This window comes from Cydia pomonella, chromosome 27, assembly GCF_033807575.1.
Source record: "Cydia pomonella isolate Wapato2018A chromosome 27, ilCydPomo1, whole genome shotgun sequence".
In the NCBI taxonomy this organism is placed as follows: domain Eukaryota; kingdom Metazoa; phylum Arthropoda; class Insecta; order Lepidoptera; family Tortricidae; genus Cydia; species Cydia pomonella.
Window position 1 is genome coordinate 9,116,896 of NC_084729.1, and position 15,476 is coordinate 9,132,371.

General features: G+C 37.2%; 1 protein-coding gene across 2 annotated transcripts; it reads right to left on the reverse strand.

Annotated features, from left to right (window-relative positions):
* Positions 1-719: 719 nt before the first annotated feature.
* On the reverse strand, positions 720-11,591 carry LOC133532564 (uncharacterized). Of its 2 annotated transcripts, XM_061871297.1 has the most exons (9): positions 11,335-11,591; positions 10,019-10,226; positions 9,488-9,800; positions 8,906-9,050; positions 6,529-6,671; positions 5,299-5,434; positions 3,296-3,511; positions 2,706-2,879; positions 720-1,227 (listed from the first exon to the last, which is right to left on the reverse strand). In XM_061871297.1, the coding sequence occupies exons 1-9, from the start codon at positions 11,437-11,439 to the stop codon at positions 1,114-1,116; spliced, it is 1,554 nt and encodes a 517-aa protein (XP_061727281.1). In that variant the 5' UTR covers positions 11,440-11,591; the 3' UTR covers positions 720-1,113. The 2 variants fall into 2 exon arrangements, with proteins under 2 accessions (XP_061727281.1, XP_061727282.1); XM_061871298.1 differs by lacking the exon at positions 11,335-11,591 and having other exon boundaries at positions 722-1,227; positions 9,999-10,153.
* Between the last annotated feature and the right edge of the window lie 3,885 nt (positions 11,592-15,476).

The following is a 15,476-nucleotide window of genomic DNA, read 5'->3' on the forward strand; positions in this document are numbered from 1 at the left end:
ATTATCAGGAAGGTTATGATAAATTTCAATAATTATATTGCATGCATTACGCCTATAAATGTCAGCATGACAGGGAGGTTGATAAAGCAGATTTTTGTACCGTGTTCGCTGATTTCCTTTAAAAACATCAGAGCGTAACTTAAAATATTTCATATTAGCTTTGACAAACAGACAAACTTTTCTGATATATATGCATGCAAAAGGTAAAATATTATATTGTTATCCATGCATTTGCAATTGCGCGGACGCATTTTTTTTTTTTGTTTAAAAGCTTTTTCGACATGAACAGAGTTCCCCCAGAGTAGGAGGCCGTAGTTTAAAATAGAAGATACGTGTATGTAAATAATGTATATTATGATTGTTTGGATTTCTCTATGTAAGTGAATTGTAATATTCTTTTGGAGAAATAAATTCTTAAACCATAAACCATACGTGTATTCAAAAGTTTTAATATCCAAATTACTTCAATATATAAGGATACGAAATGTACCTGAGACGGAGTAACATATAAATTAGATCCTGGTAAGAATCAACATCTGACCGTTTTACCAAGAGGCTATCTCCACCTTCCGTAGATGAGGCCATAGAGATAACTGTCAATGTGTGTATGTCACGCGTAAATAGTAGAAAATTGGTGGATGATGGAATCCTATTTGTGTTTTAGCGAAACTACGTCCTTAATAGGTATTCTAGGTCCATGGTTTTACCTGTTAACTATTAAGGGAATGGGACGGGATGGTTATTAAAAGCAAGGTTTCGTCTAGTTGAATAAGTTTGCTCGCTCATTGTAGCCGCCGACAGGTCAGGATCACGACGACTCGAATAAAACTGCGATTTGTTGTAAACTGATATAAATATAATCCAAAGATACTGGTTTACAAGGGGGTTCTTGACAAAACTGCTACACGCAGAATATGGTGGTTGCTTGTAAGGAGGATGACGAAAGAGATTTTTTCAATACAAAATGGTTTGGTTTTGAAATGTAGAGTTGTGGAGCGCTGCTATTGGTTTGAAAAAACCTCCGAATACTAGCCGAGCCCCACGGCTGTTTAGCTATTGCATTAGGAATAGTTCTATACAAATAAAAAGTTGCATACGACAATCATTATTGAATTATTCAAGCGCCAGGATCTCCCTGAGTCGGCGCCGCAGGACCTTCCCCCGCGGGTTGCGAGGCAGTTCAGGCAGAAACCGCACCCCGCCGTGTAGCTGCATGTACCATGTCACCTGCAAGAACCAATGATATAACTCCGGATAGGTTATAGGCGCTCCAAAATTGAAGCGCTTTAGTAGATTATTAATCCATTGATGAAAGGCACTCATCTCTGTCGAGGTAGATGATGCCTTTCGCTCGAGTTATACATTCTACTTTTCATTTCGAATATGAGGAAAGTAAAATACATGTTTAAATAAGTGTTCCTTTTGTATCTTTTTGGTACGGAACCCTAAAAAACATGACTAAGTAAATATAAACTTATTGTATTTTTGGTACATTCAATTAACAAGTTAGGTAAAACTATCGTTATTTATGAAATGTGAAGTTAAATATCCAAACGGACATTGTACAATAAAACCATTTAAAACCTTATTTTAATTATCTATCGTAAAAAAAGTACTTGGAAAGTAAAATGTTCTAGGGCAGAAATGTTTATCTTGCTGCACAGTCCATAGAACATCAAGGACCCACTTTCAGAGCATGAGAAATGAAAAATACTAATAATTGTGCAGATTGGTCTTTAGTCGCGCCTAGGCAAGCGAGAACTGTGCACGTACTCGTTAGCACGAAGACATAAAAAAGACTCGAAAGAAAAAGAGACGAGCGTATGTTCAGCAACGAGTGTAACAAAGGCGCATCGATAAAAACAGATTCATTCGTAGGTAATGAAAATGAAATAATTGGAGTTCTTTTTATTTCCAAATTGGAAACGGGGTCCTGAGTGCTTAGCCAACAGGAGGGTAAACGATTGGCATGTTAGCTACGCACCATGGTGTTGCGTGGAACAGAAGATTGCTGTTCTAGGGTGGTAGAACCTGAGATTGCCCATCCTATTCGCAAGTGCCCAGCGACCGTGTGGATCTGAAGGCCAGTTCAGACGAGACGCGAACAATGTTTCAATAAATCAATCAAATCAGGTGGCGTGGTAGCATACGCCGATTTCGACCACTGATTATGACCGAAATTACCGATAAAATGGAGATGTGATCGCGTTTGGGTTTTTTTTTAAATTCTAATAGTGCTCAAATCATCACCATAAATCTAAAATTGGTGATTAAATTGGAGATTGACGCCAATTTCATTTATCAAATCGGTAGATTTGATCATCCCGTCTGGACTCGCCTTAGTAATCGCTTTAGCACCCTAGCAGCAGTTTTCCGTTCCACGTACCTAATATCGTTACGGCAGGAGAGCCTGCAATGCTGAATGAGTAGTTACTCGAGCGTCGTAGAGACCGATTGGATTCGAAAGATTAGATGATAGGAAGAAAATCAATTATGATACAACATCTATTTTATTTTGGTATACAACATTTTATGCATTTTTACCAGTGTGGCATTTCAAACATCTAACAAGCTGTAACAAATGTTGGTCAATGTTATATAACACCAATGTTAAATTAGCTTACTGTGAGTGGGTCTCACGACAGTAAACAAATTATAAGAGGCAGAAAAAGATTTTTTTTCCGTGGTATTGCTTCTGGACCCACCTGCTTGTCTACATACTCCTGCAGCTCCTCCGCGGCAGCGGCGGCGCCGGGCTTCAGCACCACGAATGCGACGGGCAACTCGATGATCACGCCGTCCGCCGGCTTGCCCACTACAGACACCTCGCTCACGGCTGGGTGCCGCTGCAGCACGCATTCGATGTCTTTGGGCGACACCTACAAGATAAAATAGACATTTTAAGGAGCTTCATGGATCTTAACGAGTAAAAGAACTAATAATGATCGGATACTTTTGACTGTATATTTGTCAGAGAACGATCGGTGGAATTTCGCAATAAAAGTTTTTGCCGTATTTACCATAATTCACGTAAACCATGCAATAGGTATATTAAATTATATAAAGCAATATAGCTTCTTTACACGTATAGTATTTTGATATATCACGGATGCGAAATTAATAGGTAATACTAGAGTCGGATCACGCTCTGTTTTCGTGGTAATATGACACACAGTACTGGTATGACCTTACAGGGAAATTATGCATTCTTACTTCTTAGTATTATTATTGCCAAGTTACGGTGGTCAGAGCCTAAACCTGGATTTAATATCCGTGGCTTAAAACGATGTCGCACCTTGCGCCCCTTATAGCAAATCATGTCTGCCAGTCTATCAACCAGGTAAAAGCGCTTCTGTTTGTCATAATAGCCGAGGTCGCCAGTCGGGTAGAAGCCCTGGTGGTCCACGGGCGAGGGCGCGCCGAGGTAGCCCTTCATCAGGGCCGGGCTCCGGATGCATATCTCCCCGCGCTGCTCCGGGCCCAGGGCCTTTCGCGTTTCCACATCCACGACCTGAATAATGAATAGCAAAATACATACAACATTAACATAATGTTATTTACCTGGAAACATAATGGACCGATAATTATTTTGTTGTCTTAGTTTTCTATTAAATTTGGTGAATAGATAGTTGTTCTGTACCATATAGGGGAAGGTGAGGTATAATGATCCCCTTAAGGTAAAAACTTAACTGTGGCTAAAGTTGAAAGCAAAATCGAAAAAATTATATTGTCAGAGGTAGTGAATTTACTAAACTTCGTAAATGCATACTAATTTTTTATTATTTGTATGTAGTTTTTTTGTTAAAGTTTAGTAAAGGATCATTTTATACCACAAGTTAATAAATATCAGTGAAATAAATCACTGAGCTGTTTATTTGAATCATATGTATTGTTCATAACAATTTAAGTATATAAGCAAATTACACAAAACTTGTCTCGTCAAAATTAAACATCCGATGGGGTGGAAAATAATGTTTTTCTTGCACGTTTTATTGATGCTTTTTGTTGTTTATTTAATTTTTATTTTGCTGTTGCTATTGTTTGTATTATTTTTTGTTTAGTTGTGTGTTGTGGCAAGCGAATAATTGGTTTATCTATCTATCTATCTTTTTCAAAGTCGAAATAAATTTATCCACCACAGGCTTATTAAAAGCACGCGCTCGAGCAGAAGACGTCGATTCTGGGGCACGCATCGTAATGTCCGGATGTCAACGTCTAAATCCACGAAGCCATTCAAGTCCAGCTTTTCCTTTTGCTTCAGAAAATGGATGTGGTAAATTATTTCTTTCTGCCAGTTGATAAGCTAAAGTTAAAACATCCTGTGTGGTCAGCCCGTATATTCTAGACTCCATGCCCTTAAGGCTTAATGTAATCTACAAGTTCCTGTTCTTGTTCTAGGTTAAACACTATTTGTTTGCTACCTAACTTTTTAGCGGAGCCTACAGCTATTTTGTTTTTACTTTGGCTCTTCTTTTTAATGCCATCACAGGGACCTTAAAGTCCTTAAACTCTTTACTTGCGGATTTGTAAGGGTATGCCTTACTCTGATCTCTGACGGCATCTAATGCCTTTTGCATTTGTTCTTCATGCCAATTTTGGCGATTAGTTTTCCGTATATAAATTCTCGGCATGGTCTGTAAAAACAACAAATACTAATGGGGTAAAATGATTCCAGGGATCATTTTAAACACACAGAAAGGGATCATTTCGCCCCAAACACCAAATACCAAGATATCGATCAAAACATAACCTTCAAATACCGCATGCGGAAATCGAACATTGCTTAAATATTAGCTAACTGCTACTAATACCCGCAAATAAAACAACATTTCAATAAACACGAACATGTAAAAAGTAATGAAAGTTCAAAAACAGACTTACCTTAGATCAGAGCCACACTATTTGATTATTTTTTAATAAAATCACGCCAAGCGCTCGCACCGCCATGACACTCGGAGAGGCAACTGCCAGGGGTGCGGGACACATGTTTCATGCGCATTTGGATAGATGGCACTAGTTGTCTCAGATTTACGGTAGGAGATCATTTGACCTCCAGGGATCGTATTACCTCACCTTCCCCGAAGCACAATTTCACCGTATGTCCTAAAAACTCTTCCCTTGAATTACGAAAACGTATGGAATCTTCGTAAATCGACGGAAGATTACATACATTTATACGTCAACAAAATAAAAATCGGCCCGAATAAGTTCGGGTTTAATTTTAACCCGCAGCCTAAAATATGTGGCGCCATCTCTTGATGAATTCGTATACTATTGGTTAAAATGTTTTTATCATACCTTTACCGCAACTCCCGGGAGCACCACGCCTACACGCCCAGATTCTGCATTCGAGCCATCATATAGACCTCTCGTAGACGTGGCGACGAAACTTTCGCATGCTCCATACGTGTTAACTATCTTCACTTCGGGATACCTGCAGCACAGATTAAATAGAAATAACCTAAACTCAAAACACAATAAAAAATAGTTTAATTTCATTTCGGATAATGTAAAAACTTAAGTCGTGGAGAAACTTATGATTCATGAGTATACAGTGCAATAATATCTTCAAGATGTTGTTAAAGCTGCCTCGTCATTGCAGTGCGTCAGGCATGTTTACCGAGGCGCACACGGATGGCTTCCATATCATCAGACGCAAGAGGGTAGCCTCTTTGCTGAGCCGAGTGAGAGGCAGCAATAACAGCATCCTGAGGATCGTAGCCAGACGCCTCGGCTGCCCTATATCAAGGTATTAAGTCAGCATTATAACAAGCACTGAGTGCAAAATAATTTAGGCTGAAAACTGTTCTAATTTATAGTTTTAATTTTGTTATAACTCTACTTATATTTCGTTTATAGGATTCCGAGTTTAATAAATACTAACAAGATATGGATTTAAGTCATCAGTTCGTTCCGCGGCGAACATCCCTGAAGATCTACAGTAACAAGGCAATCCCAACAGCATCCTGAAGCCGTCATTATATTGGATTCGAAGGGCGTTGTATGCCTTTTGAGTATAGTTGACCCATAGACTGCTCGTTTAAAATTCTTGACAGTACGCTTGAAAAGGGTAATTTTGACTTTTTTGAACAACGAGCAAATCTAAAAAAAAAAAAAAAAAATCTACGGACCAACATGTTACTACTCCGCATCGCCACGCCCTCCTTTCCCTTTGAATATAAATAAATAAATAAATATTATAAGACATTACACAAATTGCTAAGCCCCACAGTAAGCTCAAGAAGGCTTGTGTTGTGAGTACTCAGACAACGATATACATAATATATAAATATGTATAAATACTTAAATACATAGATAACACCCAAGACTCAGGAACACATATCCGTGCTCATCACACAAATAAATGCCCTTACCAGGATTTGAACCCTGGACCATCGGCTTCATAGGCAGGGTCACTACCCACTAGGCCAGACTGGTCGTCGTAATCGATAATATCGAGGTCATCTTTCAAATTATCAGACAGGATGTGTGTGTGTGTGTGTTATAGGATGTGATTTATATACTTGCCTCTCCCTGAAGTTTTGTTCAAGCTGTAAAGGGATGGCCGCACTGCTGGTGTAGAGCATCTTAAGTGATGTGATGACGTTGTCTTGTTGTCCTAATATTTTGTTGTCCTGTATAAATCTGGGGGCTGTCATTATCATGCCCACCTGCAAGATTGTGCCATGTCAGAGTGAATATAGGTGGGTCATTCTCTGAGAATATGTCTGCAATCTAATGACCATGACTCGTGTCATACATTTTGTATAGCAATTAGACCGTCGACATTTTTTTTGAGAATTACCGAGGTAAATAACTTAGCTGTTCAAACAAATATATTACTTTACACATGACATTTTCGGATAAGGGCTTTTTCTTCCCTGCTAAGAGGGATCAAAGTGGCACTTTTCTTCCATGCTAGGAGGGATGAAATCGCGCTTTTCTGTTCTAGGACATTTTATTGCCAGTATAAAATATTAATACAATGAAATTTTAAAATAGTATGCACAAAATCGATTACAATTACTTAATAGTCGATTGCGTACATACTATTTTTTACCTTAAATAATATTCTGAGACATACTAATTTCCTCTTAGGAGATGTAACAAGCAGTATATGTCACATGGTAGCAAAATTATGTCCACCTTGGGTGTTAGCACTTGAATCCTACACTACGCTCAGAAGTCAGTGTAGGCCCATGCCGTAAACACTTCGAGCAACACCGGCTTCCGACACGTCGGAAGGGAGGAGCCTAAGCGATATCTTACCGTACAAATCTTTCTGCCATTTTTTGCGGGGGGAAACGTGCATACAGTCGCATTTCTCACTCACTACATACAAAATCCAATCTGTAATGACGACACAAATACATAGAAAATGACACACGTCAAATACAAATCTTAAACACCTCGATCTCTTTTTGTGTACGAACGAGTCACAACATGCACCGCTATAGGTACAGTTGTACCTATGGTTCGGCAAAGGGGAAATAGTAGGAATGCCGCCTCCCAACCTGGCGTTCCTCGAAGCGTAAATATGTAATTTTGCTCCCTCGTGACACAATCTACTATTGCTAATCCGCGAAATAAGGTAGAGGGAGAAGTAAAGTTAAAAATATGGCCGACCATTCAAAGACAGCTCATCCCGTTGCCGGACGCCAGACTGTCAATATTTCCAGCATCTGCTTGCTGCAAAACGTCTTATTTTGCATATTAGCAAAGTTAATATGGTTTTCCGCAAAGTAACGCCTGATTCTATTAATTATTTTAAAAACTTAAAGCCCCTTTTGAATGGCGTTTAATACGGTTAAAAAAAGCACTAACGGAATAAACTTAGACAAGACTAATCAAACTTCTACATTAAATTCTAATTAAATATTGCTCTCACCATATTATTGATTATCGTCACTTTATTAGTCGTAGGCTTCGAGCAACACCGGCTTTCGACACGTCGGAAGACGTAGGTCTTAAGTTAGGTCATTGAAATACAAAAATAACATATAAAAACACGTACAATAACGATACAAAATGCATATAACACACATTATAAAAAAACCTAACCTAGGGTGCCTGCGGCAGCGGAGCAGGGCCCAAGCTGTTATTTATATATTATTCAATTAAAATTTTTATTTCCATTAAGATGACATTGTCTCATTATTTTTAATACCTACCTACATTCTTAAAAATAATGTTAGTACTTAAAAGCTAAATTAAATTTTACATTTAAAATTACAATTTAATTAAGTACATGACAACACGACGACCGGTTTGGCCTAGTGGGTAGTGACCCTGCCTACGAAGCTGATGGTCCCGGGTTCAAATCCTGATAAGGGCATTTATTCGTGTGACGAGCATGGATATTTGTTCCTGAGTCATGGGTGTTTTCTATGTATTTAAGTATTTATAAATATTTATATATTATATATATCGTTGTCTAAGTACCCTCAACACAAGCCTTATTGAGCTTACTGTGGGACTTAGTCAATTTTTGTAATAATGTCCTATGTCCTATAATGTAACACAAATGATCAGCAATCGTCTTTAGGATGCTGTTTGGGCTGTCCCTTGTTCTGGTCAGCAGGGACGCTGCTTTATTGCGCAAAATTGCCGTAAATCCATCGGTACGGTACGTAGGTTGCGCGACTCCGCGATTATTGCGGATGCGCTTGGATACTTAATTATGTATGAATAAATTATCATATATGGCCTTTGCGTATATTATAGACGATTTATGGTGTAACGCCGGAGAGACACCGTTTTTAATGGCTGAATAGACCGATGCCAGACTGACATGGTCTACCACAGGCCTGACAAGGGAAATTTACGGAAAACGGCACTGAGATTTGTCGTCGTTTTTGCCTCTGGTCAGCGAGTGCATGAATTATATAATATATATCATCCTCACCTTAAAATCTTGTGCAATCTTGATGTCGTTCCCACCATACAGGACTGTTTTGCCAGCGGAGAGAAGATATAATGTTAAAGTAAATGTATAAGAAGACGTGTGGACGAAAAGAATTAAAGCTACGTTTAAAGACTCACAGTTATACCTGAAAACATTTAAACGTCATATCTTTCAATCATTACAAGTTAATAATAACAAAAAACACAAGGACAAATATTCTATTAAAATAAATAAATAATCAATAAAGGTCAGCAAGTATTTGAAAGTCTTAAACAATTTCTAAGTGGCTCTATCTTGGCACGGATACATTTAATCCCGTGCACCTCTGTACCTTCACAAATGTCACATTTGTAGAAACATTAGTCATTACATATTTATTGACAAGATAAATATTATTGCAGTTATAATAATGTATATACTTACAAAGGAAATTATGCTAAAATTGCTACTTATAAAATAAAACTAAACATAACAAAAAAAAAAGAAAGAACTAAAACCTTTCAAAACTTGGTTAGGTAGGTATCATTCTTGTGCAATTAAATTAATAATAATATTTTAAAGCTGAAAGTGACTTGCTCGTACATGTGTTTGCACAACTGGAACCTCGTAATGAGACTTAAGTGCGTAAGCTGAACGCCCTTGCACATGCCCGTGGTGCCCGACGAGTACATGATCATCGCGACGTCGTCCCCACGCACCACAGCGGGCTCGAACGCGCAAACACCCACGTCCTTCGCCAGCGCCTCTACTGACTCCAAATCGTCAACGCCGTCGAAACAAAGGAAGGTTTTTATGTAATCTAAACCCTTCAGTATATCGCCGTACCTCTCCCAGAATAAGCGAGTGCAGATGACGTACTTCGGCTTGGTTAAATTGAACTTATGTGTCAAGACAGCTGAAATGGAAATAAAAAGTCTAAACAGCCATTCTCAGAAATTAATGGAAATAAAAAAATATTTTTATGAAGAGTTTTTCTTAGAAAGAATCCCTTGACAGGGCCTGGTTTTTTTAAAGACATAACTTTGAGAGTAGTCCTCCTACAGCTGCGCTTAAAAAGTGCTTGGACAATCGAACAATCATTTAAGTATAGTGCCTGGGAAAAAATGAAGAGACCACTGCCACATTCCAGTTCTATCGGCGTGAAGGCGGCACCCGTGAGCACTACAGCAAGCGCGGTGGGCAGGAAGGCTGCGCTGACTTCGCCGCTCAGCGCGACCACGTCGCCGCGCGCCACGCCGAGCTGCGCCAGCGCCGCCGCCGCGTTCACGGCGCGCGTACTCAACGAGCGAACGTTTACTTCTTCACTTGTGCTGCAGTTGCGCTGTGAAATTGCTAAGCTCAGTACTAGCCCTTTGGCATTTGATTTTTCAGCGCGCCTGAGGACGTAGCCAAGATGGCAATCGATGATAGAAACTCCAATCGAAACTTAATTTAGGTATGGAAATAGTGAAAAATATTAAAACCGGTGCATATGCATAAAATTAAAAGTTAAAGAGAAATTAACGTTTGGTTTAAATTTATCTTATTAATTGTAAATTGTGACGTTATAATTATTCATAGATTAAACCTGGATCTTTTCTTTTGTCGAGGGCGTTTACGCCGCACTGCGTAGCGCAGCGTTGTATTTATATAGGAGCATCGCTGATAATGACGTAAGCGCCATCGACAATAAGGGCCGGTACAGACGGACTGCAACTTGTATGGGAACTGCATGCCGACTGCACTCCAACTGCAACGTCGACGTGCAGTTCCCATACAAGTTGCAATCCGTCTGTACCAGCCCTATGGTCCGTTTCAATAAATAACGTCACAATTATACGAACGAACAAACAAATCAGTCAAAGACCGACTATTTTTGATCACTTTTAAAGCAGTTTAGCAATTAACTTATAATTAATGCGATTTTTAATTAATTATTGATTACAGTACTCTAGACTGTTTTTCTTAGTATTAAACGCTAACTAAATTTTGGTGGTAAAAAAAAATCCAACCTTTTACCAGTGGTAACTATAGTGGGAATAACCCCAAAGTGTGTTTAATAATAGAGATTCCCTCGAGTCTTGAATGCCTCGGCGATCATATAGGCCTTAAAATTACAACTTTGCTCTTTTGTAAAATAAATAACTAAGTATACTATAACTGCACTCTAATTTCCGAGGGACACTGTTAGAGAGTGTCTAATTGTTTGTCACCACGACCTTTAACCTTTTGAACGCTACCTATCGTACGCGGCGCGTAATCGTGAACCTTGTCGGTACGCATGAAGGTTGATATTGGGCTGTAGCCGCGCGCGTCATATGACGTCTTTGGCGGTCAAAAGGTTAAAGTTTGTTAGTTATTTAGGATAGAAGCTGCTAAAAATCCGTTCCGCTCGAAATCGACCTCCAGCCAAGTGTGAGCTATGGGTTGTTGAAGTCACAATTACTTACCAAGCACACGCCATCTAGATGTCCTTTCCGCAGTAGGTCCAAAATGAATTTTCCAAAATTCAAATGCGCTGGCACCAGCAACTCTCCTTCGCCGTGAACGTACATGTTGTTGCTTTGTTCTGAACACTACACATCACACCACACATTTTTATATGCAACGTAGTTTAATAAGTTGTGTAAATATAATTAAATTCACATCTGTTATGTGAGTAAATAAACACCGCTTCGAATTAGTAATAATTTATACTTACATTTTTGTATTAATGGATAAATGCACCGCTTCGGACAAGACCCAGACTTGCAACCTTTTGTAACACAGACGCAGATTTCACCGATTTAGGCGGCCAAAATTATTTTAGCGTTTATATTAGTCCAAAATGGGATAATACATTTTAAAAAAAACGTGGTTTATTATATTAAGGTCAATCATATTTATCAATTTTAAAAGAAAAAAAAATATTAAAATTAAAATAAACATAAAAATATTATTTACAGTACATATGGCGCTACTTTACCGCACTAGTGCGATAATTGGCACATTACGTAACTAATATGTCGAAAATTGAAAGGGCCATATGTACTGTAAAACGTTGTACGATACATGTGCGAATAGGTAATTCGCAACTCGTGTCGATTTAAAACACTCTCTTCGGTCGTGTTATAATTTATCGACACTCGTTTCGAATTTCCTAATTTTCGCACTTGTATCGTAATGTACTATTACAGTACATATGGTGCTACCTTCCCGCACTAGTGCGAAAATTAGCATATTACGTTACTGTGTCGAACATTTAAAGGGCCATATATACTGTAAAACGTTGTACGATACATGTGCGAATAGGTAATTCGCAACTCGTGTCGATGTAAAACACTCCCTTCGGTCGTGTTTTAATATATCGCCACTCGTTTCGAATTTCCTAAACCAATCTGGTGTGCAAGAGCTCGGGCAGCAGGAGTGACAAATTCCGATCCTCGAAAACCTGTTAAGACTTCGGTGCGACGCCGAAGGCCGAGTTGAGCGAAATTCGGACACGACATAATTATTATAAATTAAGACAAAGTGTAGATCTACTATTAAATTCGACACCTCGAGAAGGCTGAAGAACAAGCTCCACGTAGGGTTGAAGTAGCTTTCTAAAACTGAGTCCTACGTTGGGTGTAAGGCCCTTTGGCCCAAAGGCATGCAGAATGCTGGAAATCAAACATTAACCACGAACCATTGGGTAAAGTATGAGGAAAAAATCAGCATATTGCAAGCCTGATTGAAAAAATTTTGGCCATGAGCTTCGAGGGCCTCCTCGTAGGGGCAAAGGCCTGCGTTAGAGACGCGCTTACGTGCCCTGTCGACGCACAAAGGTTCATGTACAAACTACCCGTTTTTTTTGCCTGCGATTTTGGTGCCCCCCTAGACGTGGTGCCCTAAGCAAGTGCTTATTTTGCTGGGTTAATCCGGCACTGTACATCAACAAATCAAGCATTTACATTTGTAGAAGTGACATTGCATGAAGTGGAACTCGGGTCATAAGTTCTGTCACAAAGATTTTTACTAGTAAAAAACTTATATTAGGCACAGATCCCTTAGTATTCATATACACCGTGTTTTTATTTAATTGCGTTAACTTCGGGGTATAGTTACGTACGTTTAAGGAACCAAATGGCATAGTTCATTAAAAAAAGTCATTGAATGTTGCATATAGCCTTGTTGTAACACGGGTATTACATTTAACTAAGTACAACCAAACAATTGACAACTGTGACATATCAATGTCATTTCGAACATCGATAATCTATAAGTAAACAGGCCCTAAGGCAAGTGCACACGCTAGTACGTGCCTTATCAGATTTGAAATTAACGGAAATAAAAAAACACGGTGTATATGGGTTGAAAGTTTATTGAAAGCTGAATTACTTATAATATTATTTATTATATCCTCGTAAGGCCCAAGGTCCTACCTGTAGGACTTATTCAGTTCGATGAAATTTAAATCATATTCAATTGGAACAGAGTTGCATTGGCTTTGTTTCATTAAATTTTCAAACAAAATAAAATCAACTGTATTCCCTGCACTATAGGTTCAAATTCTAGTGGAAATTTTAGGATTTTTCATTTCTATGGCTGGGCCTTAGGAGGATAATTTACTGTCTCACTTTTGCATAATTTTATGTAAAATTAGAAAAAAAATATTAAAAAACATGCAAAAAAAAGGCAGCTTGTGTAAGGTGTTTTTGATCCTTATTTATTTATTTTTCTTTTTTTACATGGTCGAATCATACATAAAACCAAAGCTGGGTCTTTTATCTTTCTTTAGATATATAATATATGTGTAATGGACTGCTAAATTTGCAACTGTACATGTTTTACCGACTTTTACCAAACCTATTCGATGGATGGCAGTCAAAAATAAGCGTGTTACTGAAAAGTATCTCGTCCGGTAACTAACTTTTGTTTTTTTTTTATATGTTCAAGTTTATATATAATTTTTTAATTTTTATTGTTTTAGACAAGTATAATTTAGTAAAAAAATGACCTATGTAATAAGAAAAATTGACAATAGATGGCGTTACTCTGTGACAAGTGCTGTAAGGTTAAAATCGATTGTAAATAATAATAATTATTGTCAGTTCACATTTGACTTAAGTTTATGTAGCTTATCATCTATACACCACCATATTACAATAAATAGTTATAACCGAGCAAGTCGCCCAGGTGCTAACGTTTTAATATGAAGTATAATTTTCACAATCCAGACGCGTATTTGCGTCTAAAGACAATCCCATAGTAAACAAGTAGTAAATAAAGTCGCGATCTAAATTAAAAACTAATTAAATTACGTTTCGATCAGTATAAAACAAGCTTTTAAATCATGGCTCACTTTTTTGGCAAGCTTTGTATTACATTATATCAGTCAAAACCTTTGTGACAGAACTTATGACCTAACTAAGTATATAACGACCGAGCTACATGTATATATAATTTAAGTAAAATTTATAGTCAAGTTAAGTAATACAGAAGTATAATAAAAAAATCCAATATGACCGATCAAAAGTTATAGTTTACCCCTAATTTTCATATTCTTATTGACTGTTATTACATTACACACAGCTGCAAATGTTTACAATAACAATATCATATCATTTACTCGTTGTAAGTCATGTACATAGTAAATCAAGATGTTATACAATGAACCATGACACACTGTAAGGGCACACAATATTAACTTTAAAAAAAACTAAACAGAACAAAACAAGACTTCTAATTAAAATTCGAGTTTCTAGCTTAATATAATTGGAAATTTTATTTGTTATTAAAATACATTTATATTGGGGACTATTTTTACACATATTTATTTATCTATTATCACAAATAGTATGGTACATTTTAAACTTGTGTTAGGTTCGCCAAACTTACGTTTAACGGCGAAATGAAGCACTCATTTTCAACGTTAGTACCTTAATCTAAATTATAAGATTAACTTATAATACTAAGGTTAATACATATTTATATCATATTAACACAGTATAAGTTGTTGTAGTATATTTACCTATCCTATTTATTTATGCAGTCATAGTCTAGGTTAGTCTTTGGTAATAGTAATTTTATTCTGTACTGTGTTCTAGTGTTTTCCTTGTTTGTTTTAATGTGAAAAAATATGATTTTTTTTATACCACGTCGGTGGCAAACAAGCATACGAACCGCCTAATGGTAAGCAGTCACCGAACAAATCGTGCAACCTGTAATATACAAGTCTATTGTCAAACAAACATGGAACAGTTCAGTTCAGTTCAAATACACTTTATTCATGTAGGCCTAGCAACAAGCACTATAAATAGTAAGACAGTATTACATATAATTATTATCAGAGCAATTTATTGATGTTGTAAATATTATTCAGTATATAATACTAATGAATATAATTCATAGATCAACTACTAATGAATTTAATACCAAGAATTTCACAAAATATCGTCATACAAAAAAAAAAAACAATTGTATATAAAATACTAGTCTAGAATGTATCTAGAATAAATTCTAAATGTCAAACAAAAAAAAAAGCAACAAAGGAAGTACATGCATTGGAATATCTATTTCTTCATCATTATTCAAATAAAATAAATAATTAATTATTTCGAATCACAATTAA

Bases quoted from the DNA above. Each gene is read 5' to 3' on its own strand.
- LOC133532564 (XM_061871297.1), bottom strand. From the start codon at position 11,439: ATGTACGTTCACGGCGAAGGAGAGTTGCTGGTGCCAGCGCATTTGAAT. The intron at 9,051-9,487 runs GTACGAGCAAGT...AAATGTTTTCAG, and splicing joins TTCCAGTTGTGCAAACACAT to GTATAACTGTGAGTCTTTAA. The intron at 1,228-2,705 runs GTGGGTCCAGAA...TGGTTCTTGCAG, and splicing joins AGGAGTATGTAGACAAGCAG to GTGACATGGTACATGCAGCT.